Source organism: Halyomorpha halys, unplaced genomic scaffold (assembly GCF_000696795.3).
Source record: "Halyomorpha halys isolate HHAL.00 unplaced genomic scaffold, Hhal_1.1 Scaffold91.1, whole genome shotgun sequence".
Taxonomy (NCBI): Eukaryota; Metazoa; Arthropoda; class Insecta; order Hemiptera; family Pentatomidae; genus Halyomorpha; species Halyomorpha halys.
The window spans coordinates 2,788,792-2,816,189 of NW_027110755.1; the positions used below are offsets into that span (position 1 = coordinate 2,788,792).

A 27,398-nucleotide genomic window follows, 5' to 3' on the forward strand; every position below is an offset into this window, starting at 1 on the left:
GATTTTTCAAAATAGCCCTGGTGGATATGTGGTAGGGAGGGAAGTATCTCACACATATCTTGGTTTGTCATTACTGTTACAGGAAGGTCTTGGGACTTTGCAAAGGTAACAATATAACAACAAAGGTAATGGAGCCCTGTAAAACAAATTTTTTTGTGATCTCGGTCTTCCTTTCTTCTTGCTTGAAACAATATCCAAAGCTGAGCAAGGCCTGTCTTCAGTTAGAATTTCCATATAAAATAACATTTTGGGTTGATTCAGTACGCACCGAACCCATTAGAAGAGTAATCATGATACTGGTTGGGCAGTGAAATCTTTTTTGTTAAGGTATTAGTGGCTATTAGTACGTATTATTATTTCTTGCTGAATCACGACATATGCTACATACTGGAATACACAACGGTAACTAGCTCCATTACCTTGCGATCTAAAGGAACCAAAATAAGACCCGTATACGCAACTCCCAAGATAATTTATAATTTAATTACTTAATTAAACATTAAAAATAAATCTAGAGCCATACATTACATTCATATCTAAACACCCGCATATTCCTATGGAACGTACACAATGAGTCATTGTGGTAAAAGACTTTTTCTTATCAGCAACTCATTAGATAGAAGAACCAGCTTAGAAGAAGTTTAACAATTTAATCATTTTGAATCCCATCCACAGCTGCCACTGAAACCAGGTTGAATCACTTTCCTGTCAGGTCATGGTGGAGGGATGGTTTCAGTAGTTTGGTCATACTAAATTCCTTGGCCAAAATGTCAGGGACTACATCCAAAACTTCAAGACTTTTTTTCTTGAGTTCAACACCAAAGGAGTCATTCACAGTTTGTTCCTGCCGACAGACTCTCACAGGTCAGTTTTACGTTGGAGTGCTTTGGCGTTAGAAGAATTAAGTCCACCCAGAGATCAAAGATTCTGAGACCAGTCTTGAAACTTTGTGAACAAACCATGTATATACAAAAATTATGTAATTATTTCATATCTCCATAAAATCTGGATGTGAAAAGCAAGATTAATCTAAATAATCACTAATTCTTATTATATTAATATCATTATTTGTCTATTAAGAAAACTATATTATTTCAATTCTGAGACAACGTTCTGTAGGAGTTAATAATCTAACTTATGGCAGGAGTATACATTATTGGGAATTGGAAAGATAACATAAACATAAATAAAACATCAAACAAAAATCTGTGTATAAAACCTTTATTTTTCAATTTTATTGTAAATCTTCAGCATAAACTGGATTATAAATAATAAAATTGAAATTTTCTATTTCAGCAATTATTATATTTCTTTTGGAATACTATAACATAATGCCACAATTGACCACTGAAAGACTGGTATTTCAATAGTTCCATATGTTGTAATGAACACAAGATGCAATACATTGAGTATTGATTAAGTCATGATACAATCCAACCATTTTTAAGCAGTTCAATAGAAACTTCATTATATAAATATATACAATTCATCAAGTACATAAATGCTTGAAAGAATATATCTTTAATAAATGACATAAAAATATTAACAATCTATTTATTTATATAAATATATTTATACGTATTTACATGACATATCTACAAAATATAAATGTGGCACAAAGGCCTAACATCGCATAAATTAAAACCATATTAAAAAAGTAATAAAAAATATTATATAAATAATTTTAAAAATTTTAGTGCTAACAAAAAAAAAAAAGGAAAAGAAATCTTAGTGCAGTGCTAAAATATAATAAAACAAAAAGGCAAATACCACTTAAAAAAAATAAACAACTATTGCATATCAATATCAATTATTTTAAATCAGTTCTATGATTTATATAATGAACATGTTTAACATATTTCTTATTAATTATTCTTTCAAAATTGAATCAATTTTGTATAGCAAATTATTTTAAATCGTAAGAAAGAAAAACACTATTTTATCACATTAAATATTCAACATGTTTTATAAATTCAAACAGTACCAACACAAAAGAGATTCTTACATTACGCAATAACTAGGTGCTGGTTATTTTGCTTTAATATAAAAATATATAATTCTACTTATATTTGTTTTTTAAACAAACAATTTACTTAAATTAATTGTATTGTCTTATTTAGAATTTTAAATTATTTAGAATTAATTATCACAATTGATTTTACATTCATCAAAAACGTAAAGGTTACCAGACAAACACAAACAATAACATCTGAAAGCATTAATAAATAACAATAATAGTATACATAAAAGAAAAGTAAATAACAGATATAAAGTAAGATCTGTTTTATCAAATCAACAATTCTAATGGTATCTACTATTAAATAGCAATTTATTCTAAACTTGGATAATTGAAAAAAAAATTATCCAATAAAATAACAGTGCAATAATAAGCAGTTTTACTGATAACATAACAGTAATTACAACAATCACCTAACTACTACGAAAGCAGGTCAAGAATGTTAATTATATTTCCAATAGTCAGTCATTTATTTATTTATTTATTACTCTACTACCATTCTTATAACTTTGATTGGATATAGCAGCAGTAAACATATAAAAATAACTATCAATAAAGGTCTGGCAACCTCATTCTCACTCACGAAACTAAGACTTTATACTATCTGAAAGTAAAGTAAATATTTTTTTATAAGACAAACCATTACTCTACAGCAAAACCACAAGTTTCTTCAACAGCTTGACAGAGCTTCTCGTAAAGTTTTTCTTTTGACTCATAAGGTGGCAAATCAATCCTATTAAAACAAGTATGCGCTTTAGGTAGATTTTCTTGAGGACCATCTGTTACATGAATTGTGAACAATCTTGGGCCGGAAGCGCCAGTCGAACCTATAAGATGTGGATGTTAAATGTAATTAATAAGCAATAATAATTATTTCTCAAATTGCTATTTGGAGTAAAAACTACACATAACAGTTTCAGTAGGTTAGCTGTAAGATAGTTTATAAAATAAATCTCCTTCACACTATTCCTTATGATAATTTATTTAGACTAAAAGTTTATTAAATTTTATCATTTATTTATTTTCAAGGAAAAAACTCTTGATATTACTTCATTTATTTATATATTTTGAACATTCCAGAAATCTGTCGCTTTTCCAGTCCATTTTAATTATTTGATATCTTATATTCTCCTCATTTTTTTCCATGAAAATAAAAAAGTTGTATAAGGCCAAAGAATGAAGTTCATTCAATTTTTTACTCCTATCTCTCATTGAATTTTATTAATTTTACTAATAGTATTGAGAACAATGTCTATAATAACTTTATGAATTCTACTTCCTTTACTATTCAGCACATATGACATGCAACAATGAAATAAATAACTTGATTCCATCAAATTTATTATCCAGAATAAAATTAACTAGTTTCCATTATGGCCCATTCTAATAGGGCAGCAAACATTTTTTATCTCACGTATTCTTTTGATCTTAAAGAAAAATTAAATCATTTCAAATAGAAAAAGGAAGGACACTATTTAAAAACTGAATACAATTAAATGAACCTCAACCAGTCATAAATGGGTTTGACACGTTACACATATACAAGAATTAAAAATAATGTTAAGCAGATACTTAAACTATTATGTTTAAACACACAAACAATATGCATACAAGTGAAGCTAAGAGAGATCTGGTGAAACTAATTTAAAATTCTTGATCATCTTAGAAATAATTGAAAATTTTAATCAAACAACTAGTACTATAATAATATTAACTTTAAGCCAAGATACTAATAATTTTACTAGTAGAACAAATATAATAAAATAAATATTAATAATATAAACAGTGCTTTATGAAATCTTCAATAGGATTTAAATAATATGGTTCATCTGTTTTTCCTTGTTGTTAATTAAAACATTAAACTAAACTATAAAATTAAAATACCTTGAAGAGATTTGAATCCTTGTAAAGGTACCCTTGAACTGCCAGTAACAAATTGCAACAGACGTGCCCTCATCTCTTCACTGAAATTTTCCACTATCTGCCAGAACCATACAACAACAGGGGTGCTAGGAGTGCAATGCTGAAAACCAATAACAGTAAGCATATGGTATCTAATATCAATATATATTTTAATAAAAAAGTTATTATTAACCGAATAACATTACATTATTAATATTTGGCCAAGTGTTCTGGTTACAGATAAATATTAAAAAATTATCCCATGAAAATGCATTTATTAAAGAACGAATATTTATTATATAATGGGCATAACCACAAATAATAACTCATTCAAGTAATTCTGAAAATAAAATAAAGTCGTTTGAATTACAGAGTTTCTTTATTAGAAGAACTACAAGCTATTCATTGATGGCCAGTGACATAATTTTCAACAATAAGCTTAAGAGGTCATCAGAAAGCATACAGAATCACATGAGGCATGGCATACCAATTTCTCGAGCAAGTGACTGTCAATTTTCCAAATTAAGATTATTACTAAGAGACAGTTAGAATTTCAGTGAAGGGTGATTTACTGTCAACCATTTTATTTATTAAAATCAAACTATGAATTGAAGGACAATTTGCTCCCAGCCATTATGTTTATTAAAATCAAACTATAAATTGAAGGGTGATTTGCTGTCAGACATTTTAACTATTAAAATCAAACTAAACATTTTTGGTTGTATCATAAATTTTGTAATAATTAAATTAGTTGTAAATGAAAAAAATTGTTTGACATGTTCAGTGAATTCTCGATAATTTAACATTTTTTTTCAATCCCGTGAAAAACACTCATATTGAAAAAAATCAATATGTTATAGTTCTCCTTGGTTATTTCTGTTGTAACGATATAATTTTTGTCAGCACTTTCTGATTCAAAGACCGGACTCCCATACACTAGTTAATTGTTCACACAATGTGTTTATGCAACATGTAATAATTAATTTGTAAATATATTTTGTTAATAGTCGTAGTATTTCAATTTTTTATTTTGTTGGAAGTTTGTTTCTGTTTTAAAAGAGGAAGATTTATTTATACTAGTGTTGTAATGTGTACATGCTGGAATTACAGCATAGGGATTATTTTGCCTCAATACAATAATATACAGCCTAATGTCAGTCACCCAGCCACCTTTGTGTAGTCACAAATTGTCACTAGACCCCTTCTGCGGGAATTGTTGGAGCACCATATAGACGTTTGGGCCCATCAACGTGTGAACAGCAGGACTTTAAAAAGTAAAGCACCGTCACTCTGAACTTTTTGAGTGGACCTTTCAGGACCTATCGCCTCTGACCCATCAGTGTTCGTCCATTAGTAATTATTTTATGTTTATTAATTTTGTAAATTTTGTTTGTTCTTAATTTTATTTCTTAAGATTTTATTTTGTTTTTCAACTTAGCAAAATAAATGTTTATAATCCGAGCCAGCGTGTTTTTTTTTTGTTTTTTTTGTAAAGCTTTCCTTCAGAAAGACATGGTCAATTTTGAGATGGCTTTAACACAATGAATGAGATGATTTAGCTTGCAGCCAACTTTTGTACTATGTTAAATTCTGTGAAATTGAAATAATTTCTAAAAAAAAAAAAAATAAATGCTCTCTATATACCTTTAAAATTATTTGAATAAGCGTGGATTTGTTAAATTCACAGTAAACACAGGATAGTTTTCAAATCCATGATAATCATCAAATTCTATTCCATTATACCCAAGGTAGACCCAACCTAACTTATGTGTAAAACTTCAGGGTTTTCATTCATGTTTACGATTATATTGGTACTCATGGTTCCCAAACCAATGTAGAGCTTTTGGCCAGTCAGATAACAAAGGACAAATCAAGGAAAAGTCATCTCTCTTTATCGAATGGCCTCAGGATGGATTCAAGTGATAATTTCTTTTCAGCCCTTTTCACCATAAAAAATTTACTCAACTAGAGGACCATTTAACTGTAGTATTTTATTATACAAATATGCTTTGTATATTTATTTTTACAATATGTTAATTACATTTTAAAACAAAAATCATATTGTATACCTAATTACGAACTTTTAATCAAACCCTTTTTAATATGAATATTTTCCTCCCTTTCTTTGATTATTTGAACTCTTATAAATCAATATATATATTGTAATAATATATCAAAGAAAAGATTTATGTAATTCTGGAGCATGGAGTGGATTATTAATTAATGTATTCTAAAGATACATTGATGCTGGAATAGAGTTGAAGCAGAAAATCTCAAAAAAGTGGTTACTCCCAATCCCTGATCAACAAAAGATACAGAACAAAAGCTCACTTTAGCTACAACTGGAACTACAATGGTTTCATAAACTTTTTTTATAACAGATCTACAGAATAAAGAGAATCTTGCTCTGTTGAGAATAAGTTGCCACCTATCCTATCCATGATGATATTAAATCTTAAATACTAAATACAGCTTTAATGGAATTTAAAATCAATAATTTTATTTCTAAACACATGAATAATTAACCTTAAATAATAATGATTTTTATTTTCATTCTGTAAAAATAATTAGAAATTATTTTAATTCATTAAAAAATTAAAATACAGATCCCAGTCAAGAGAATCGTTCTGTCAAGTTTCCTAATAATAATTATTGCATATATACATAATACTCCAATACAGATTGCAAATTATGGTCAGATAACTTTCTCTAAATAAGTATTTGTTGTGTTGATAGAAGCTGTTTCAAAGCACAAAAACAAATAAATTAAATTTTCATTTATGGGAATATAGACATTGTACCTGGGGTAAATAAATTAAGCTTATAATAATTATAAACTATTTTTTTAAAAGATTCATGCACAAACCAACATACTTTTAATCTTGTGTTAGCCTTCCAATCAACAATATCTATTGATCCTAAGCCTCCAATAATCAATTCCAGCTCATTTTCATCAAAAGGTCGTAAGAGATGCGTGGGAATCAACTCTGTAAAGCCTTTTTGCAATGCAAGAAACTGTTGTTCAATCCCTCTCATGAACCTATAGTTCACATATAACCTGCAAAGTAAAAAAAAGTCTCTATTGTCTGTGGTATTAAACACTCCATCATTCTTGTCATCTAACATTATGAAATATTTATTTACAAGAAAACTTTATAATCACATCTTATAAAATATCACTTTAAAGTTTAAAACCTTTTTTTTACATTTTTTTTTACTGAGCTCTGACATTAGAAAGAAACAAATCAGTATTATTCAAGTTTTATCTACCAAGTTAATCTTCTATGTTACTCTGGTTGAATGTATTACTAGATAAATTTTAGTTTGAAATTCGTAGCAAATAGAGATTTCGGCCAGAGAATAAATACAAATACAATACCAGATCAATTTTAGTTTGAAATTCATAGCAAATGGAGATTCCAGTGAGAGAATAAAACTGTTAATAAATGGATTATAAACACTGCTTATTTCTTAAAAAATATTTAGCCCACATGACTGTTAACCTTTTTTTTGTCTTCTCTTCCAACAATAAATAAACCAAAACTGGCCTAGCTGTTCTGACTGTTCCAGCCATTTAATGAAGTAACTACACATTTTTAAATTTTATATAATTTACAATCTGGGCCCTGTTTGATAATAAAGTACAAACTAATACTATTAGTCTTGTAGATTTATCTCAATTCAATCACACAGACTTGTACAATGTTAACTTGTATTTTTTAATTCCTGTAATATCACTAATAGTCATCCCTATCATGAAAAAAATAAGTATTAGTATTATTGCCCCACTAGTTTCTACACTTGTACTATGAACTAACACTATTAGGTTTCATTATGAAACAGGGCCCTGGAGAGAAAAGTACATAAAAATTATCAGATGTGAACAGATGCAAAAGAAAATAACAGAGATATCTGCCAGATCTCTCTGGTTCCACCACTGTCAGAGAAAATATTATCAGATTTCCTCCTTTGTGTGAATAGAACTCAGGCAGCTCTAACCTAGAGCTGCATCAAAAAAACTCTATATTCCTCTTTAGACACTAGAGCTGCCTGAGCTCTATTTACACATAAGAGAAAATCTGGAAAGTTTTAATGTTTTATAATGATAAACATTTAAAAATTTTAAAATGATAAAGATTTTAATGAATATCATTTAGATGATATACTCTAAACACAAACAATTGTTACAGAAGTAATTTTAATCAAACATTCAAAAGTAATATACATAAAATAAAAAGTTATAATCATACTTGACATATTCTTTCTTATTTTCTTCAGTTAAAGGGAGGTCTTTACCACCTGTTTTTAATTCATGCACTTTTAAAACTCCAAAACTATTGCATTCCACAGCAAAAGTAGTATCAATAACAGGTGAAATGTCATTTTCGCTATATAGATATAAAAAAAAATTGATTAATGTTAAGAAAAATAGTGGCTAAAATATATGACATGAACCATAAAAAAAAATAATAATAATAGGAATATTACAGTATCCATTTCAAACTTCTGTGAAGCTCAGGATCAACACTTTCTATATCATCCAAGGTGATGGGCTTGTTCAACAACATTTTATAAAATGGTGTTGTAAACCCTCCATCGATGTAGTGACCATGAAATACAGCTATACCAATAATCCTTCCTACAAAGTGGAAGTAGGATAGATGCTCCTAAATAGAATCAAAATGATTTTGTGAGCAAAATAGATTGAATAATAAATTTTAATTTGGTAGTTTTTAATAAACTAATTAAAATCATACTGGATTGACTCCTGAGTCAGGGTTGATCTGTAATGTATAGTTGCTCTCAGTTGAATACTGGAAAAGACCGTATTGTGGATTCAGCATCTCATGAGATAAAAGATACAACCATTCCCTGGCAACACCACCGTAGTCTAAGCCTTCTTCGCCTCTGAATTTTACCATCAACCTCTTCCTTAGGTCTTTTGATCTCATTTTCATAACTAGCCTGTAAGACTCCTGCAACAACAAAATAATAATTAAAGCCTAAATGTCAGCAAACAGATGTCAATCTTTCTTATTGTTAAAATCAAAAAATTGATTTAAATAATAAATATTCAGCTCTAATTCTACAACATAAGTTCTAAAGGGTTTTTGTTAAAACTTTATTCTTTAATGTTTTCAGGAATTAATACCCTTTTTAATTATGTCATCCGAATAAACTTTTGGGCTCTTTTGTCCATTATCAAGTTCTTGCTACTATTTTGTGGACATGTGTTATTAATAATTTAAATAAAATAGTAATGGAAATGTATTTATATGCATGTACCTGACTTTCAATGGAGAAATTTTAACATTAATCTAATGACAGCCAAGGATTAATTATCAGTAGAAAATGAAATAAAAGAAGAACAAATTAATATTTACCAGTAACCGTATTTAGATGTTATGAACATTATTGCATTAATATTATACTATTATAGAATAAGTAGTTATAAGATTTACCAACAAATTTTCAAATAAACAATTTTTATTACTGAAAATCCGCTGTATCTGTTGCCCTGAAGAAGTGAAGGACTTAATCTAAAATATTAGCAAACAATGAAAAATTAGTTTCACTGATTAGAGTTTTCTTCATTGACCACTCTCTTTTTCTGAACTAACTTTTTAAATTTTATCATAAATAGAAAAGATAAAACAATCTGGACAAAGAGATATAATAATGAATTATTTTAAAATTTACAGAGTAAAGAATCTTAAATATATATTGTTTATACAAAAAAAAATTAATGATAGTTAAATAAGAAAATAAAACTGATTATTTTAATTCTTAAAGAAAACATGATTATGATCGTAAAGATAATATTACGCAGAAACAGGACTGACAAGAAGCTATCATATCTGCCAAAGGCACATTGAAATGATTTAAAGGAATTTCAGCCAAACATAGAATGCAACTTTCCTAAATTGCCCCTAATATAAATAATAACCTCAAAAGTAAGGTTTCCTATTTTTTTATAAATACTACATTCTTTTTTTTTTTAATAATTTTTATATGAAGATTTGTCTACTTTTCTACTTAATTGCAGCAATTGTGATCGACATATTTCTGAAAATGGTGTGACTTTTTCTATGATCGTATCATTCTAGTTTTTTTGTTACACCCTTAAGAAAGTGTTGAACTTCATTTTTCGTCTTGAGATCCAAGCTAAACCTTCTTCTGGCCAAATGTTCTTTCATTTAGGGAACAGAGAGGGTATCTGATAATGTTCCACATTTATTGTGGGAATAAAAAACAGGATAGGCATGAGGATAGAAAAACTGTTAAAACCCCAACAAAAATGCATCAATTGAAGTGGCAATAGCTTAGAAGAATATATAGATCTTTTGGGATTACTCTGCAATTTCTGTAAATTCAAGTATCCACTTTATTTATAGTGAGACTGTATATAAGTATAAAATAAAATCCTGTTAAATTATTTTAGATCCCTTCTCCCCATCTTTACTAAGTTTGACTCCTTAAGTAATTTTTAATATTTAATATACATCCAATGCTTATCAAAATATTTAAAAAAATTAGTAATCAAAATTAATCTAATATGTCATTCCATATCAAGCAGAGCCTTTTCCAATTCTAATATTAGCCTTTTATTTTTCCTTGGAATCCAAGTATTTCAAGTTCATATAATTAGAACCTTACTGTTGCTTCTTCTTTTCCATATATATATATTTGTTTTATTTTTGCTATATAATTTTTGTCTGAAAATTAAAAAAATATAAGATTTTGTTTGCATTTTTTGTTTTTATCCTATTTGGTTCTAATTTAAAACTTTTTATTTCTTTGACATTTTCATTTTTAAGACTAGTTTATTTTTTTCGTTATAAACTCATTTAGTTTTCCTTTAGTTATAGTTAGGTTTCCTTTAGTTTGGAAATGTTTTTCAATAAACTAAAAATGTAAAGTACAGAAAGATTCTTTGTAAAGAAGTGTTCAACCTCTACTATATCAGTAATAATACAATTAGTCCACTGGTAATAACAACAATGATGAACTGTTCAAATTACAGTTCTCTGAAATCTTTTAAATCGCTGAATTTAAAGGGAATGAGTTGAATCCTTCCCTCATCAGACAGATTTTTTTATAAAAAGTCTTTTGCAACTATAGGTAACCAGGGTGTTAGTACTGCGTAATTATGAATATTACTTAGGCAACAAATGATAAAGAACCCTTTATCATTGTACAGTAATAAAACTAAAATAATGATTAATATTTCTAAATTAAATAAAATGCAATGAATACAATGAGTACCTCAAATATTTCATGCCTTGATACTTCCAACCGGCAGTGCCCACTCTGAGGCTGTAAGGCAGTCAATTCTCCCTTCAATATCTTTTGTTTAGCAACCAGATCTCTTCTGTACTTAGGCAAAGCCTCACCTTCGGATGGTTCTCCAACCTCCCCTTTCTCCATACTTCTGTTTAATTAACAAATCAAAAATATTACAATAAGAACAGAAAACCAATGATTTACAAAGGTTCACATGTAATACACTAAATAGTTTACACTATTACTTATTAGTAATTTACTGATTTCATTCCAGGAATTCAAAGAAGCAACAGCTCAAATAGGCCTCAGAGTTAATGAAAAGTTCAAGAAGAGAAAAGGAAGTGAACAGTAACTTTCAAAGATCACAGTTATAGTTCCGTAACCTGTTTAAGTACCTGAGAAGCCTAGTTACAAACGACAACAAAATAGAGAGCAAAATACAGGCCAGGAGGGGCAGCAGGAGATAGGCTGTTTTTTTATAGCAAACAGTATTGAAGTTTAGAGCACTCTCTAAAAGAATTAAAGTTGTCATCTATCAAACCATTGTAAAGCCAATGGTTATGTATGGGTGTGAAACATTGCCCTTGAGAAGAAAATCAGAATTGATGCTCAACTACTAGAAGAGAGAAGTATTGAGAAGAATATGGGATGAAATTGCTGAGAATAGGATTTGGAGAAGAAGGAATGAGATGTTGATGGAACTGTTTCGGGAACCCAGCATTGAAGCATTATTAAAAAAGAGCCTACCGAATAAGATCGGTAGAATATATAAGTGAAAAAGAGGTTGCCCCGAAATGAGATGGCTGGATTATGTGGAGGAGAACCTGAGGCAGCTCGAAGATGGAGGGAGGAAGCAAAAGTTAATGGAGATGCAAAATATAGAGGAGATTATTTGGCTATATTGGAGGAGGACCAGCTTCTTGTAAGATGAAGAACATCTTTGGAACTATTTTATAGCCAATTAAACATCAAGGGTTATCTTAACTATTACAGCATTGGATAGTGTCTATACTACCCTTAACCTTCAGAATGAAAATAACCCCCTAGCTGTAAATCAGGAACTCCAGCTTGATAAGTGGAAATCAAAAGAACTTCATGGAAGATTTTACCACAGTTTGTCCAAAGGAGTAGATATGAATGCATCCCAAATGTGGCTTAGAAGGGATATCTTATTACTTGAAACAGAAGGATTGATTTTTGCCTTTCAGGACCAGGCGATGGCAACCAGGAACTATAGATACCAGAAAAGTGAAGAAGCCATTATGGAATCATGTCGGCTATGTAGAACAGAATCAGTCAATTCAGAGCATCACATCAGGTTGTCAATTGCCTGCTGGGAAGGAATATTTACTAAGACACAACTATATGGCTAAAATTGTCCATTGAGAATTGGTAAAAACTTTTAAAATTCAGAATGATAGCAGAATACCCAAAATATCACCGTAAAATGATGAATAATTACCACATTACTAATCAGAAATTAGATTCCTGATTTTTTCTTAAGATCGAGAAAAAAATGTTATGATATTATATATATTTCAAAATAGATCAAGATGCAGAAACAACAAAGTAACAACCATTTTCATCTATTATTACATTAAATTGATTTCCAAATCATTCTTACGTTTACCAATGTTAATGATGGAGCTAGCAATTATTTTTATATAAACCATTTTGATAAAAATCTTAACCAAATTTAACTTATATGATGGTATGTCGATAATGTTTCCATGATTGATGGCAATTCTATTTTTTTTGTAATATAGTTTATATGTAATATATTTCAATAGTAACCTTGATATCAATTCTCTACACTTTGTTCCATAAAACAACAGTGTATTTTAAATACTATGGTGGTGAAAGCAATTTCATGTGTGCTTTAAATTTAAATGAGAAACTGTTTGTCATGTTGGGTCCAAGATGCATAGTAAGATAGTACATTAAACTAAAAAGAAATAATCAAATTGAAGAATAGTTGAATTTTGGAAAAACTTGGTTGAGTCTTCGTAATACTCTTTAATATGTTCATGAATGAAAAAGCAGAAAACAATGTTGTTCCTTTATACAGTTGTACATAAAATAATAATTAATAATTATCTTAATAAAAAAACATTATTTAGTAAATAATTCTGAATACCATTAAAATGTTTGTTTTTTTAAAGTTTTGACTAACAAACTCTTTTTCTTATTTACCTCTGCTGTTGATGGTGTTGATTTGGAGGTTGCTGTTGCTGGTTTGGCCTGCCTTGTTGCTGTTGCCTAGTATAATGGTAAAGGGCAGCAGGGTGTGTGAACTGTGTAGTACGGTTATTATGATCAACATAGTAAACACGACCAGAGGGTGTGTGACGTGATTCCCATCCAGGAGGAAGAGGCCCCAGGCGTTCTGCTTCAGTATCTCTAGGTACCCTTGGATCATGCCAAGAACTGACACCTGTTGCACTGTGATAAAAATATACCTGGCCTTGCTCAGTAGTTCTCATCTCTGCAAAGGAAAAAAATAGCTTTAAGGATTATACGTGATTATAATTATTTTTATCTTATAACAATCTTGGATGAAAAAAGAAGAACGTAAAATTTTAACAGATCATTTTATTAAAGATGTGATTTTTTCCTAAACTTCGATTGAAGTTCTACAAAGCCAGTTCTAAGAATGTCAGGATTCATTTCTTGAGGCTGCAGCAAAATAAATATTGACTAACCAAAGAGAGAATTGAACTCATATTATTCTGAACAGGTACTCTGGTTTCTTCACCCCAACATGCTCGTCATGTCCTCATTTTTATTTTTTTCTAGTCAATTTTACAATATATTATTAATCATTCCAAATCCTGTCAACTTTAATGCATTCATCAAGTTAAAATCCTACACTACAGCTAAAAATTTCAACAACCATATATATTTTATTATTATTGCATATTATCTCAATAATGCTACCATACAATAAATCTCAACTTTACACACACCTAAATAATAGAATAAACAACCTGGAAAAGAATTGGTTTTTAAAACATATCAATACAAATCTGTAATAAGCATATGCCATTTGTTGGAGTTGGCCATTATTAAAATTAGTACACCCTCAAATATAAAATGAATAAAATTATATATAACAGTCTATACAAAAACTTCATTTAACAATAATATGTTATTTACAACCATAGAAAAACAAATATACAATGTACACTATCCTTTTCTCACTTTTCAGAGTTTCAATCATAACTTATTGTATAATTCAGTTTTTGAAAAATATTTTGGTTTTTAGGAGCTGGTGAGGCTTAGCAGAGTAGGCCTTTCTTTTCCTGACCTTTAAGAATTATTTATACCACATTCAGGAACAATGATAATAGATATCTTTAATATCATGAGCTAGACCTTCATTTTCAATGGATTATTGAAAAGTATAATACTATTTAAATATAAGAAGATGGTCAGGGTTGCGGTCATAAAAAGAACAAATAGTTTATAACTATTTTAATAATAAGAAGTACATAAAAAGATTAAAAATAAGTAATAAAGTATAGAAATAAGTGAAAAATTGTGATAGAATGTTAACAATATAGGTGATGATAATGATAAGTGAAATAAGTTCAACAGCAGGTTGTTTGTTATCTCTCTATCACTTATATTATTTATTGCTGCATTCACTTATATTTGTTCATCTATGTTTTATTACTTTCACATTTACTTTGTTTTGCTTTTTGTAAATTTTACTTCACATGTTTCTATTAACTAATTTTTTTTTGTTTTATGTAAATCTCCTGTACTTTTTTTAACAGTATATTTTAAAATTTTTACTCTTGCCATTGTTACTTAATTTTTATTCTTATCATTGTTTATTCAAGTTTATTTTATATTCATACTATTTTATGTCTTCCTTCCTTTTATTTATATGTAATTTCTTATCACTATATTTTTACATAATATTTATCCTAGCTTAAATTACCTTATTGTAGTAATATTCTGGTTTTTTTTTGTATATTTTTAGCCCTGATGAAGCCCTGCAAATTGGGCAAAACGTCGGACATTAAAATAGTTATAAACTACTTGTTCTTTTTTTGACCACAACCCTGATCATCTTCTTATATTTAAATTTTTACGGTCAACTATATATACATATATATTATTTGTTCGGGAGGTGCGGTCAGCACAAAAAACACAAACAAATTATTTATAAGCACAAATAAATAATTTGTTTGTTTATTTGTTTTTCCTGCTGACCGCACCCTCCCCCCTCCGACCATATTCTCCTCTTATATATCTACGGTCAGCTACCTTCACATCATTATAATATTATTTGTTTTAATCAATTGTTTTTTCAATTTATTTAGTTTAGTATCTATACTATCATTTTCCCTCCAATAAGTCATATTGCCAGGCCATTAGACGGTTCTAAAGCAGATTCCAAGAGACTTAATGTTTGATCTATTAAGACCAACAGGTTCGGAAGCCGATGTTCTTATTTTATTTATTAAATTCTCTCCTATATAAACCATATTACAAATGATGTATAGTTATTTATTTATATGTCAGTTAAGTGATTTATGTAATAAGTACAAATCAATTTTAATAAAAATTATCTTATCAAATGAACTCGTCAGAGAGCACAGATAATTATTGATAACTTGGTAATTGCAACTACAAGTCTTCCCTCTCAGTCACCTTAGTAACGATATATAACCATTCTATAAGTACTTCAGTAGTAAAGGTTTGAAATAACTCTTCTCCAATGTTTCAAACTGATATTAACAGATTTTATACATCCCCCTCATTCCTAATACCTTTATTGGTGCACATTTTTTCAGAAAAGGACTTATAAAACTACTTGATTTGCCATAATTAGAGAAAAATGTACACCCTCTATTCAAGATGGTTATGGTTTACATCTAACCAAACTTCAATATAGCATTATTTAAACAATAATAAATAAAACCTATGCTTATATATTAATTTAAGTAAAAAATAGTTGTCGTCACGAGAAAATTACTAACCATATCCAGATGGTAGATCTGGAGGTTGTTGAATATTATGGCGAGAATGGTTACTAGGCCTAGTTCTACTGGACCTCCTCCTAGCTTGACTTGGTGGTAAGCCAGGTAGGCAAGAATCAGTCCTCCTAGAAAATTAAAAAGCAAAAAAATTAATATTTTACCTAGGATTGTCAAGTTTCAGAAAATTTTAAATTAAATAGAAAATCTGAATACTTATAAACAAGAGAAAAAAACTCTATTATGGAAATAAAAAAACTTATGTGATTTAAAATATTTATCAATTTATGAAGTTTACAGAAATTCAAGAAAAAATATTTTCTCTAAAAGAACAAAACCATGGGTGATTCAAAAATGGACATTCATCAATTTAATAATAACTATAGTTCTAAATTCAAGAGTCCAGTTAAAGCAAAAACAATATCAATAAACCGTGTCAATTCTTATTTTATTATGAAAATTATTGTAATTAAAAGAAGTAATGATGTGAGTAATCAACAGTTCGAAAATTCTACTTAGATAACTACAACATCCTCAAAGATAAAGATAACTTTAAATCTGTTTTAATATATACATTTTAAAACTGTTTTAATAGTTTACCAAAACTGAGACCACATCTTTGTGCAAATAAATATCCAAAACAATATTTATTGAAATTAAAAAAAAGAAGAAGAAAGCCTTGAAAATGACAAAATACACAACATTCCACACAGTAAAGCAGCCAATCAGAAAAACAGATAAATATTGAAAACAGCAGCCATCTGTTTTATATACTGTCACTTGTTCATTTTATAAAAATAATTTTAAAAATACCTGGAATATGATAGGCAGAGGTGACAACATATTAGATATCTTAAAAGATAAGCTTTACTCCTTACAATAATGAATCATTTCTAAAGAAACATGAACCTTATTGATTAATAAAAAAAAAAAGATTATCAAAGGAGCCAATTAAAGTAAACAGTAAATTATTTTTAGCGTCGTTTTAACTATAAAATATACTTAATGCTAAAAAAAAGTTACCTTTCTCTTTGAGCATTATTGTTAGCAGGTGCGATAGGTTGTGTAGGAGTCCCATCACTTCTAGCAGAAACATTAGATTCATTGTTTGAATTGTGAGTAGGACTTGAACTAGGACTGAAAAAAAAATATATATATATATTTCTAGGTAAAATAATCATAACTTTCAATAAATAATATAATCAATGTAACATAGAAGGAAAAATTAATCTTTTACAGTAAACTACAGTCAAGTAAAAAAAACAATAAACAAATAATGTAGATAGCATTAATAAATCAACTACTTACTGGCTACTAGAGATTAATATAAAAACTTCAAATAAAAAAATTAATGAGATAGTAAATAAATTAATGAATTAGAATTATTAACCTTAAATCCACCAAAAAAGAAAAAAAAAAAAAAAAAAGCTAAAAGCTAATTGTAAACTGAACATTGCAACATAAATTAAAAATAAAAATTTCCTCTATAAAAAATTGAAAATACAATAGCTTGCTATAACACGCCTAAGTTCCAAAGAAAAAGAGCACTGTAACTGAGGAATAATAAAAACAACTGAACTAAATTTTGAAAATTGATTTAATATTCAAATAAAAATAATAAATAAAAGCACTTAAATCTATATGATTGATGCTCTTGGTTTAAAGCGTTTGTAAAAAAAAATTGAAATTAATTAGGTTTAAGTTTTGTCTTGCGCATGTAAAACATACAATAACTAAAATAGTGCAAATCTTATATAACCCGTTTAAAACATCTGTTGACTAATTTAGTTTCAATCTCTTCCTCTATTCCATTTTAAAGCTCTTTCAATACCATTAACACTAATTATGGCAAAACCTTTGTACATCAGATTTATCTAACAGCCTTAAAATAAATTTTTTCTTTTTGAAGATTTTCATGAACTGGTTTTTTCTAAAAGCTTTCTAAGTGAAAGGAAAGCAGGTGAGGGAAAAATTTGATCCTCCATCCTTAAAACTAATTAGATTTCAATTCAAACATTTCCAATGGAAACATCTTATCCAAACACAACAGAAGATCCCATGAACTACGATCGCAGAATCAATTAAACTGTTGTATCCAACAGGTATTGTACTAAAAACTTAATCAACCTGTTTTATATTCACAAAACAAAACATTAAAAATATATTAGATTGTTACAACAAATGAAGTTTCATTGGAAAACCATCCAACCATGGTTCGAACCACTAACAAAAAATAGAGTGTTATAGTGTTATAATAGTGTTAAATAGAAGCATTATAACAAAATTTTATTGTATTTTATAACAAGAAGTCTACCATTAAAACAGATTTAACATAAACATATTTAAACAGTAATAATAATACTGATCCTCTTATATTATAACAATGAAGATTTCCCCTTTTGCTATTCTTCATCATCCCTCTCAACCCCTTTCTCTCGGACTAATATTATTTAATCTGCTCTGTAAAACTCTAACCCTACACTAAAACATATCTTCAGCAACTTTGACACTTAATGTTTTTGATCATTTAAGAGGATTTTTACCTACTACGGTGACATTAATGATTCTGTAGAGAACTAATGGATTACTCAGAGTTGTAATACTCCATTCATTTCAACCTTCTGGATTTTACATGTCATAGAAACATCCAATAATTCAAACAAATTTATATCAATATAATTGATACTCACATGTTATACAATAAAAAAAGAATCACAATGGGGTTATACTTGTATCAATTGTTATTTGGATGTACCTATACAGTAGATATTTAACATTATTGCTGATTTAATCATTCTTAGTTTGCATAGTGCTGTACTCCTACTCCTTACAGACTAATGAATCAACCCAGACATTACCTTATCTCTTCCTCACCCATTGACTTAACAACTTTAATGATTCAATAAAAAAAAAATATATTATTTTATTTTATTGTAAGATAACTTAATTAATATTTTTTTCATATATTATACTTCAGATATAGTAGAGCCACTATTCTGACAAATATTTCAGTGTTTTTTTTTATTTTTATTTTATAACATGAGTAATGTAAAGGTTGGGAAAAAAGATGAAAAATTAAAACGTTCCATTTTCCGAACTAATGAAATTAATTATTTATTAAAAATTAACACTTCTTAAACAGAAAAATAACAGAACCAAAATGAGGTATAGCCTCCTTTTAAGTTAAAATTATAAATTTAAATAATTCAGATAATGGAACTTTTTTTACTTCTTACTAAGTGGGATATGTTAAGGTATGTACTATACCACGAACCTAGCTGTATGAAGAATTTTTAAGGCTCAAATTATTTGACAAGATTCCGTTAACGTCTCACAAAATGGTCAGTGTGTTTGTGTCTTTTTTTTAGACTAGCTCAAAAATGAAACGTGGTACGAAAGTGAAATTACATATTTAAAACAGGTATACGCCTAAGAAGTGATAGAAACTTGTTTGGTAAAACTGACCAACCAGAAGTGCCACTTTATAAAATCGATTTATAACATTTTTTCGATTGTCTCGAAAATGGCTCTAGCAGCAATTTTGATTAAACTGGGCATGCTAATGTACAATTAAATGCTCTTTAATTTCAGCTAGGTTCTATCCTCATTGAAAGTCTGACGGGGGCTTAAATGATGAATTTTTAAAAAAATTTCCTCGAAAGTACCATTAATTTTGTTCATTTGAGAAAATTTACCATAACACACTTTTATTAGTAGTGAAAAATGGATAAATATAATCTATGAAAGGATTTGATAATTAACTTAAGCAGATAAGAGGAAAAATACTTTTTACAGGTTGAAAACACATTTCCAGAAATAAGAGCTGTGAAAAAAAGAAGTTGTGTTATATATTCTTGGACAGTTGAAGATTTTAGAAAAAATAATATTTTACATAGAAAGTTGAAGGGTGGAATAACAAATACCATGTGAATAAAAGATCTATTCTAAAAAGAGTTTGACTTGCAGGCGCACGCACAGTTTTTCCATTTCGCCAGCCTAATACTGTTGTCATATCGACATAGTTACTAAATAATTACTTTTTTAATTCTACTTAACCTATATTTAAGCCTTTTAGTTGATAGGATGACCATCTTCATAAAATCATTCTTAGCATTTCCAATAACAATTCATTATTGTATAAATGATTATTTTCGCTAACTGTTATATTTCTGTCATACTTTGGCAAAAGAAAAATATTAAAATTTTGGAACAAGAAATATTATTATTTCTGCTAAAATTAGAGTTTGTAACTCTGTCAACTGAAAGGCTCATTTGGAAAATTAGTTTGGGAAGATATTGTCACAGTGAATAATATAGAAATATCTGTTTAGAAATGTCTAAAAAATTGATGTTATAAGAACCATTCGCCTTAAACCATTTTTTAACATATCTACTTCTAATTTACATTCTATGTAAATTTTCATCTCTGATAATTAAAAAATAAATAGTAGAGATATTATAACTAAATAATTATATTATTACTTAAAAGGATGGGTCCACTGAGTTTTACGTGACCGGTGATCAACATAAAATAATCTTCCCTGGGAAGTCCTTCGTTCCTCCCAGCCAAAAGGAAGACCATCTACATGTGACTGTGGGGATCCTTCGGTTGAAAGTAGAGAAACAACTATTTGACCTTTTACAACCTCACTGTCATCACTACTTCCTTTAGTCAACTCTAAACACTGATCTGTTATCAAAATATATTATAAATTAATAAAATTTTAAAAAGTAAAAATGGTAATACATCAAAACTATACTATTTATTACAAACTCAGCTTAGATTATAAGGTAGTATTATTAAAAATAAAAATCCCAAACCTTTTTTACATCTTACAAAAAATTAATAAGTGAAGATAAACAAAGTGAGCTAAAATGTCCGTTTACTTGTTCAACTCAAAAACTCTTGCACCCAGTGAGTTAAAAAAAAAAAATTAGCAATTGTTGCACCATTAATATATTACACTTAACACTTACAACCAGTATCTTTGAGACGTTGAATAGCATTTGGCAATATCCGTACACAGCCCAAAAACCCACTTCCTTCTTTCTTATGTATTTTTCTGTGATTCCAAACACTAATAGTAATACCATCATTTTTACTGATATATCTAAAATAAAAAAATAAAAAGATTATGATTATTATTGTGACCATAACTACTTGCTAAAAACTTATAAAAAAAAAATTGAGGCAACAGAAAATAAAAATTACAAAATAATACAATGGGGAATCATTGAGTGATGTGGATAATGGTTGATGTTGAACCAACTCTTTAACATTCTTAATCCAATCATCATTTTTTTTAAATTCGGTATCTTAGCAGTTTTTGAGTGAAATTTTGAAAATCATAAAATATTACTTTTTTTTCATATGCTCAGTACTGAAAAGATGTATTTCCAATTCAAGAAAGCTGTGTAATAGTTCCTTTTAAATGGAACATAATGGGATATTAACTTTTTGCCAACAAAAAATGTTTTTTGAAAAATTTTATAAAGAGACTTATAAAAATTTCACAATGGAGCCATGATAGAGAACTGTAGTTATGACAAAGTTGAATCTCTATAGTAAGGAAAAATGTAAGTGGTGATGGAAATGCAGCTAAACATTTAGCTTTACAAGATATGGTGTGTAATTATCAAATTATGACTTCTACGCTACAGTATAAATGGACTGAAGAAGATATTAAAAATATTGAATTAATCTATTTCAAAACAAGTAGAAAATGAAAAAAGAAAACATGTCTAAAAAGAATTTTTGAAGAAGGAAAATAGTGAAAGGAATTCAAAAATTTCATAGCTGCATATCTAAAAACGAGAGTTTTGAATAAAATAAGAGTAGTTTCAAAAAATTACGATGACAGTGATTTATGGTTATGATATAGTTGGGTTTATGCCATATGATAATAAAAACAAATAGTGGTTAAAAATGAAAGTGATGGAGTAAAAATTTAGTCTTCTAGAATCTTATAGACCTTATCCATCCTCTATGTACCCTCAGTCACCAGATATCTTAATTCTCAATAAAACTGACGAGCTATCTAAAGTTAACCTCTCAACACTAACTGTTGATTCCATCATCTAAAAGATTTTGAATTAATAAAAGTAATTTAAGTTCTATTCCAGATCAATCAAAACAAAGAAATAAATATATTGTGAATCCAAAAAAAATTTCTTATTATTAAATATTTAATATTATATTATTAAAATTACTTCTTATTATTAAGTTATTCATTAAAATAACATCAAAGTATTATTAAAAGAAAAATTAGTTATTTTATTTTCTTCATGAATGGCATTCTAGCTTAGGTACTTGCAGCCTTTTTTTTAATATAGTTTTAAACACCCACTGCATTGTATAAATAAAAGTATTTATGTTGAAATTCAAATGAAACAAAACAATTCCACAAAAGCACAATTTTTATTTTGAATTAAATTTAGGCCGAAAAGCATTCAAATTAAATTATCTTGAAAACGAGGTATTATACAACTCTCTAAAACTTATATAATTGGGATTACATTTTTTTTTTTTTAGTGTTGAGCAAATAAAAAAAAAAGCAACATTTTAACAAATTGTAAAAAGTAATAAGCTAAAAACTGCAAGTGATAGAAAAAAAAATTATTTATTATTTCAAGTAAAAGAAAATCGTTACTACCTAAAGTTTTAACAAAATTTAAACTAGTCAAGTTAGTCATTATATTCAGTCCATTTTGCGCTGCTTATGCAGTTAGAGGAAGAAGTTTATAGAGCCCTCTTTAGATCTTCCATTAGTTCCTTTCTTTTGTTTCACACAATTTTCTGGAAATTTTTCTTCACTTTAGCTTCCATTTAGTTTTTGGTCAACCCTTTCCTTGCTTCCTCTACACTTTGGCTCAATAGGTTTTCCTAGCTATTCTGCTAGATTCTATTCTTAATAGATATCCACACATCTCAATTGATTATCCCCAATTAGATCGTTGGATGTACATTGATGTTTGACTTAATTGTGGTATTGAACCCAGGAATTTGAAGTTTTCAAAGATCTTGAAAGATATTATTCATTTTACTCTTAAGAGAAAATCCGCTTCCATACTGGTTTCAAAACAAAACATATATTTTTTTAAGGAACCATTTATTTCAAAATTTTGTGTTATATTATCACTACCTAAGAATTTCACCAGTCTTATACTCCTCTTCAATATAATCATCTTTCAAGGTAGTTTACTCTCTCTCTTTTCATCCCACTTGGGGTGACTGTCCATACTCTTCGAGCAGATCCTGGAGGTATTCCCTTCACCTTTCGGTTATTTGGTCACTGTGGCTGAGAATACTCCCTTCTTTGTCTTTAAATAATTTCAAGGTTGGCTTAGCACTCTTTCTTTCCTTAGTCCCTTGAATATGGGGTAAGATAACATCTGATTTAGGTAGGAATCAGATTCCAATTTTCACCCAAAAACTGATTATTTGATACTCTTAGAATCATTAATTTGAAATAAGTATCAATAGAATAATCAAAGTTGGAACAAGTAGGAACCACGGAAAACTAAAAAATGTAACTGTTTTTGGGAGATAGTATAAAATTTAATCAGTTTTATACACATTTTTCTTATAAAAAACATACCAAAATATAAAAAAAAAATAAAAATTTAAGAAATAAATAAAATTAACATGGAACATTTAATAGGGGAAGGGATAAAGAACAAGAATTTTTAAATTCAACATGGTCTAAGTTTAAATTGGTCTCACTGGTTCACAATAGCACTCAAGGAAAATATAATTAACTAATAATATAATTAATAAATAATTATTTAATTTAATTTATGGGATATCAATCTATAAATAAATTTAATAAGAACAAAAAAATAAAGAAAATTAAAGAAAATCATAAACTAAATAAAAACAAAATAAAAAACTAACAGGTCATAATGCTGATTCCATTTTGGATCTAGAGTTCCTTTGCATGTATCTGTTGAATGGCATTGCCCAGAACCATCTACACTAATTTTGGCAAATGGATCTGGCAATCCTGAAAAATAAATGTTAAAATATTAGATAAAACAAGGAAAAGAAAAGTGAAACTTAAACCCTTCCATTGAAAAATAAGCTTAAAAAAAACAACAAAAAAAAATTTGTTTTGCATAGCCTGAAGTTACTCACTAAATAGATCTCGCCTTGCTAAGTTTTGAGCACACAGAACTGAAACAAAACAACAGTATGATAAAATTTAAAAATGAATAGATTAAAAACTTTATTTTTCTAAATATCAACAATAAACTATTAGCACTCATCATTAGTATGACATCAAAATTCTCAGATTAACGAAATAGTAAAATACAGTAGAAATTGTAAGAAAAGTCTTTAAACTTATATGAAAACTACTAATGATTATGTTATAAACAGTTACTTAATTAATTGGTCATGAATAATTTCAAACACAAAAAGCCAATGTAAGAAATTTATAATAAAGATAGGGAGGCCATAAAGGTTTCAGTTCATAACACGGAAGAGAGTCCCAGACAATTTTGAGATGTTGAAGTCAAAACATTGTGTCTTAAAGCTATTTGTGATTGAATTTGAAAGAAAAAATGTTGAAAATTAGGAGTGTAAAATTAAAACCACGATCATATTTTCATACATGTATTACTACAAAGTTAAAATCTTGCAAACAAAAAATAAATAACTTACATTTCAATAAAGTTAATATGCGGTTTAAGCAAACAGTTCAGTTAATTTATTTCACTTGAGGGTATTTTAACACAAGTTTCATAGTATGTTTGAGTATCTTTAAAACAAAAATATTTATGTTGACTACTTACATTTTTCAAAACATCCTTGTTTTTTTAGAATCATTTCATTAAATTGTACCCAAGAATAGTCGAGATTTACATGAACCATCAACATAAAACTTGCTGTTTCTACTTTGAATACATTTTTCAGCAAAATACATTTTATTCATTACAGAAAATACATACTCTTTCTATTGATGCACTTGAATCCGAGAGACACAAAGCAAATTCAACAATTTGTAAAATAACGTCAAATGAAAGTCATAATAGCTCATCAATATTAATGAAGGTGGTAAAACTTATTGGTAATAAGAATTAAGTTCAAAATTATAAGGGTTTTTTTTTTTTTTTTTTTTTTAGAAAAATTAGAAAATTTCTGGAAAACAGTGGGGACAGTTAAACTCATAAGAGGACATATGGCCACCCTAATTACGAAACAACCATAATAATAAAACTAGTAACCCAATATTAACCTGTCGGAGCATATAAATAAAATAATAACAAGAGACTACTGAAACCCTAAAATTCATAGAAACAAAAGTATATAAGAAGTATTACATATTTTTAATTACTAACATAAAATTGCAAAACAGGTGATATTGACCAATCAATTAAAATCGAGGAAAATAAATTATATCATGTATTCATTTAAAAAATATTTAACATACTATTTAAAAATGTGATTTTATTTTACTTATTAAATTTACAAATTTCATAATCTATCGCATTGAGAGGTTCCATAACAACTAGCATAAAAAATTATGTGGTTTAAAATAAAATATGATAAACTTCTATAATGAACAGATTGTGCACAAAAATACAAATATTATTTAGACAAATTTATTGTTATTATACCATATAACCCAAACAACAAACTTTTTAATAAGAGTTAGAACATGACACTTAATGACATTTGGACAACTTTATTGGTACATTATTTTATTAATCGATATTATGTTATATTGTATTTACTTCTGATAGTACTAAGAGTACTGTTAATGTATTTAATTATGATAGGACAGCTATTATTTCCCATGATTATCCTTGGGATGAAAGCCATCTTCCTTAATCCTTAGTATGTTTGAAAACAAATGTATGCAGCCCAAATATTACTAGATCTACATGATCCACAGGGTTGTGAATTTCGATTATTAAATAATCATTACATTTTTTATAATTTAGAGACAATTTTAATTAATAAAGTTTCCCATAAACAATATGGGGCTGTACAGGCTGAACATAAGCAAACTCTGTTCATAAAAAATTTAAGTGTGATTTTAGGGGTTGACTTATAGTGGGATGATTTTCCCACACTGGCAAGAATGGATTAGTGACTTAGTCGGAATACATGTAACTGTTACAACAAATATCCAAACTGATAAAAATAGATAACATGCCTTCTGAAAATATTAATTATCAAACAAAAATGAAGTAGTGACATATATACAGACAAAATAGTGATATAAAAAAATTGCTTCAAAGTGTTCGAACATTATACCCAGCTCTGAGTAACTTATGACACAAGAAGAAAATACATTTCTACTAGCGACTGTAATTTACTATGACAATTACTACCAGAGATAATCTAATTATTATTCAACCAAAGAAAATATCCAAATAGCATTCTAATTCATAATAAAAATATCTATGCACATTTCACTAATCAGGATGTAACACAAAGATTAGAATTAATGAACGACATCCTGTGAATAAATGAAATTTAGACTTTCATCAATCTCTAAAGAAACACAGTACGTTCAGCTCTTTCTTGAATGCAGATTGAAAAAGAAAAAAAATTTGTGGGTATTACTATTAAACATAATACTTTAAAGATAATGATTACGAAATATTAAAAGCTAGCACAATTAATACACACCATTGATATGTTTCAAAATATAAAACAAAAAAGATATTTATGGTGAAAACTCGAACCAATGCAATAAATGATATTTGACACATCAACTATACTCATATTTCATGAAAGTTTATATGGTAGCCAATATAATCACATAAATTAATATCAATTGATGTAGTTTAAAATATAAATCCATTCATGAAGAGAAAAACAGTGAAATTCATAACTATTCTATAGGATATCCCAAAATTAATTTGATATTAAGTTATGATATAAAATTACAGATTTATAAAACAAATTTTATAGTATTAATTTCGTGGTTAACAATAGTAAATTAATGTTCAATTTTTGAGAGAGGAACGAAATATTCAGAACAGCACAGTACTTTTTTTTTTAAATCAACGAATGTCGTATTTGAAAAATACCGAATAAATAATGTTTGAATACATACTTGTCAAACGAATTTTCATGGCCCCATTGTTTTTGTTAAAACCTGGGTTTGACATTGTTGACAAACATCAGTCATAAGTAAATGAAACAAAATAAACAATACTATTAGCTAACCCCTGAAACCATTGCAGACAGATAA

At 28.1% G+C, this 27,398-nt stretch overlaps 1 protein-coding gene across 1 annotated transcript; it reads right to left on the reverse strand.

The window, feature by feature from the left end:
* Window positions 1-1,205: 1,205 nt before the first annotated feature.
* Smurf (SMAD specific E3 ubiquitin protein ligase) lies at window positions 1,206-27,398 on the reverse strand. The gene is made up of 15 exons (XM_014415034.3): window positions 27,261-27,398; window positions 24,326-24,364; window positions 24,086-24,194; window positions 21,169-21,302; window positions 20,674-20,881; window positions 17,215-17,328; window positions 16,195-16,319; window positions 13,397-13,688; window positions 11,186-11,351; window positions 8,677-8,895; window positions 8,408-8,586; window positions 8,170-8,307; window positions 6,794-6,977; window positions 3,902-4,040; window positions 1,206-2,844 (listed from the first exon to the last, which is right to left on the reverse strand). Exons 1-15 carry the CDS (start codon window positions 27,313-27,315, stop codon window positions 2,660-2,662), a joined length of 2,286 nt encoding a protein of 761 aa, XP_014270520.1. The 5' UTR covers window positions 27,316-27,398; the 3' UTR covers window positions 1,206-2,659.

Coding starts and splice junctions, on each gene's coding strand:
- Smurf (XM_014415034.3), bottom strand. CDS start 27,315: ATGTCAAACCCAGGTTTTAACAAAAACAATGGGGCCATGAAAATTCGT. Junction 16,320..17,214: donor AATAATGCTCAAAGAGAAAG/GTAACTTTTTTT, acceptor TTAATTTTCTAG/GAGGACTGATTCTTGCCTAC. Junction 8,896..11,185: donor CAAGGCATGAAATATTTGAG/GTACTCATTGTA, acceptor TTGTTGTTGCAG/GAGTCTTACAGGCTAGTTAT.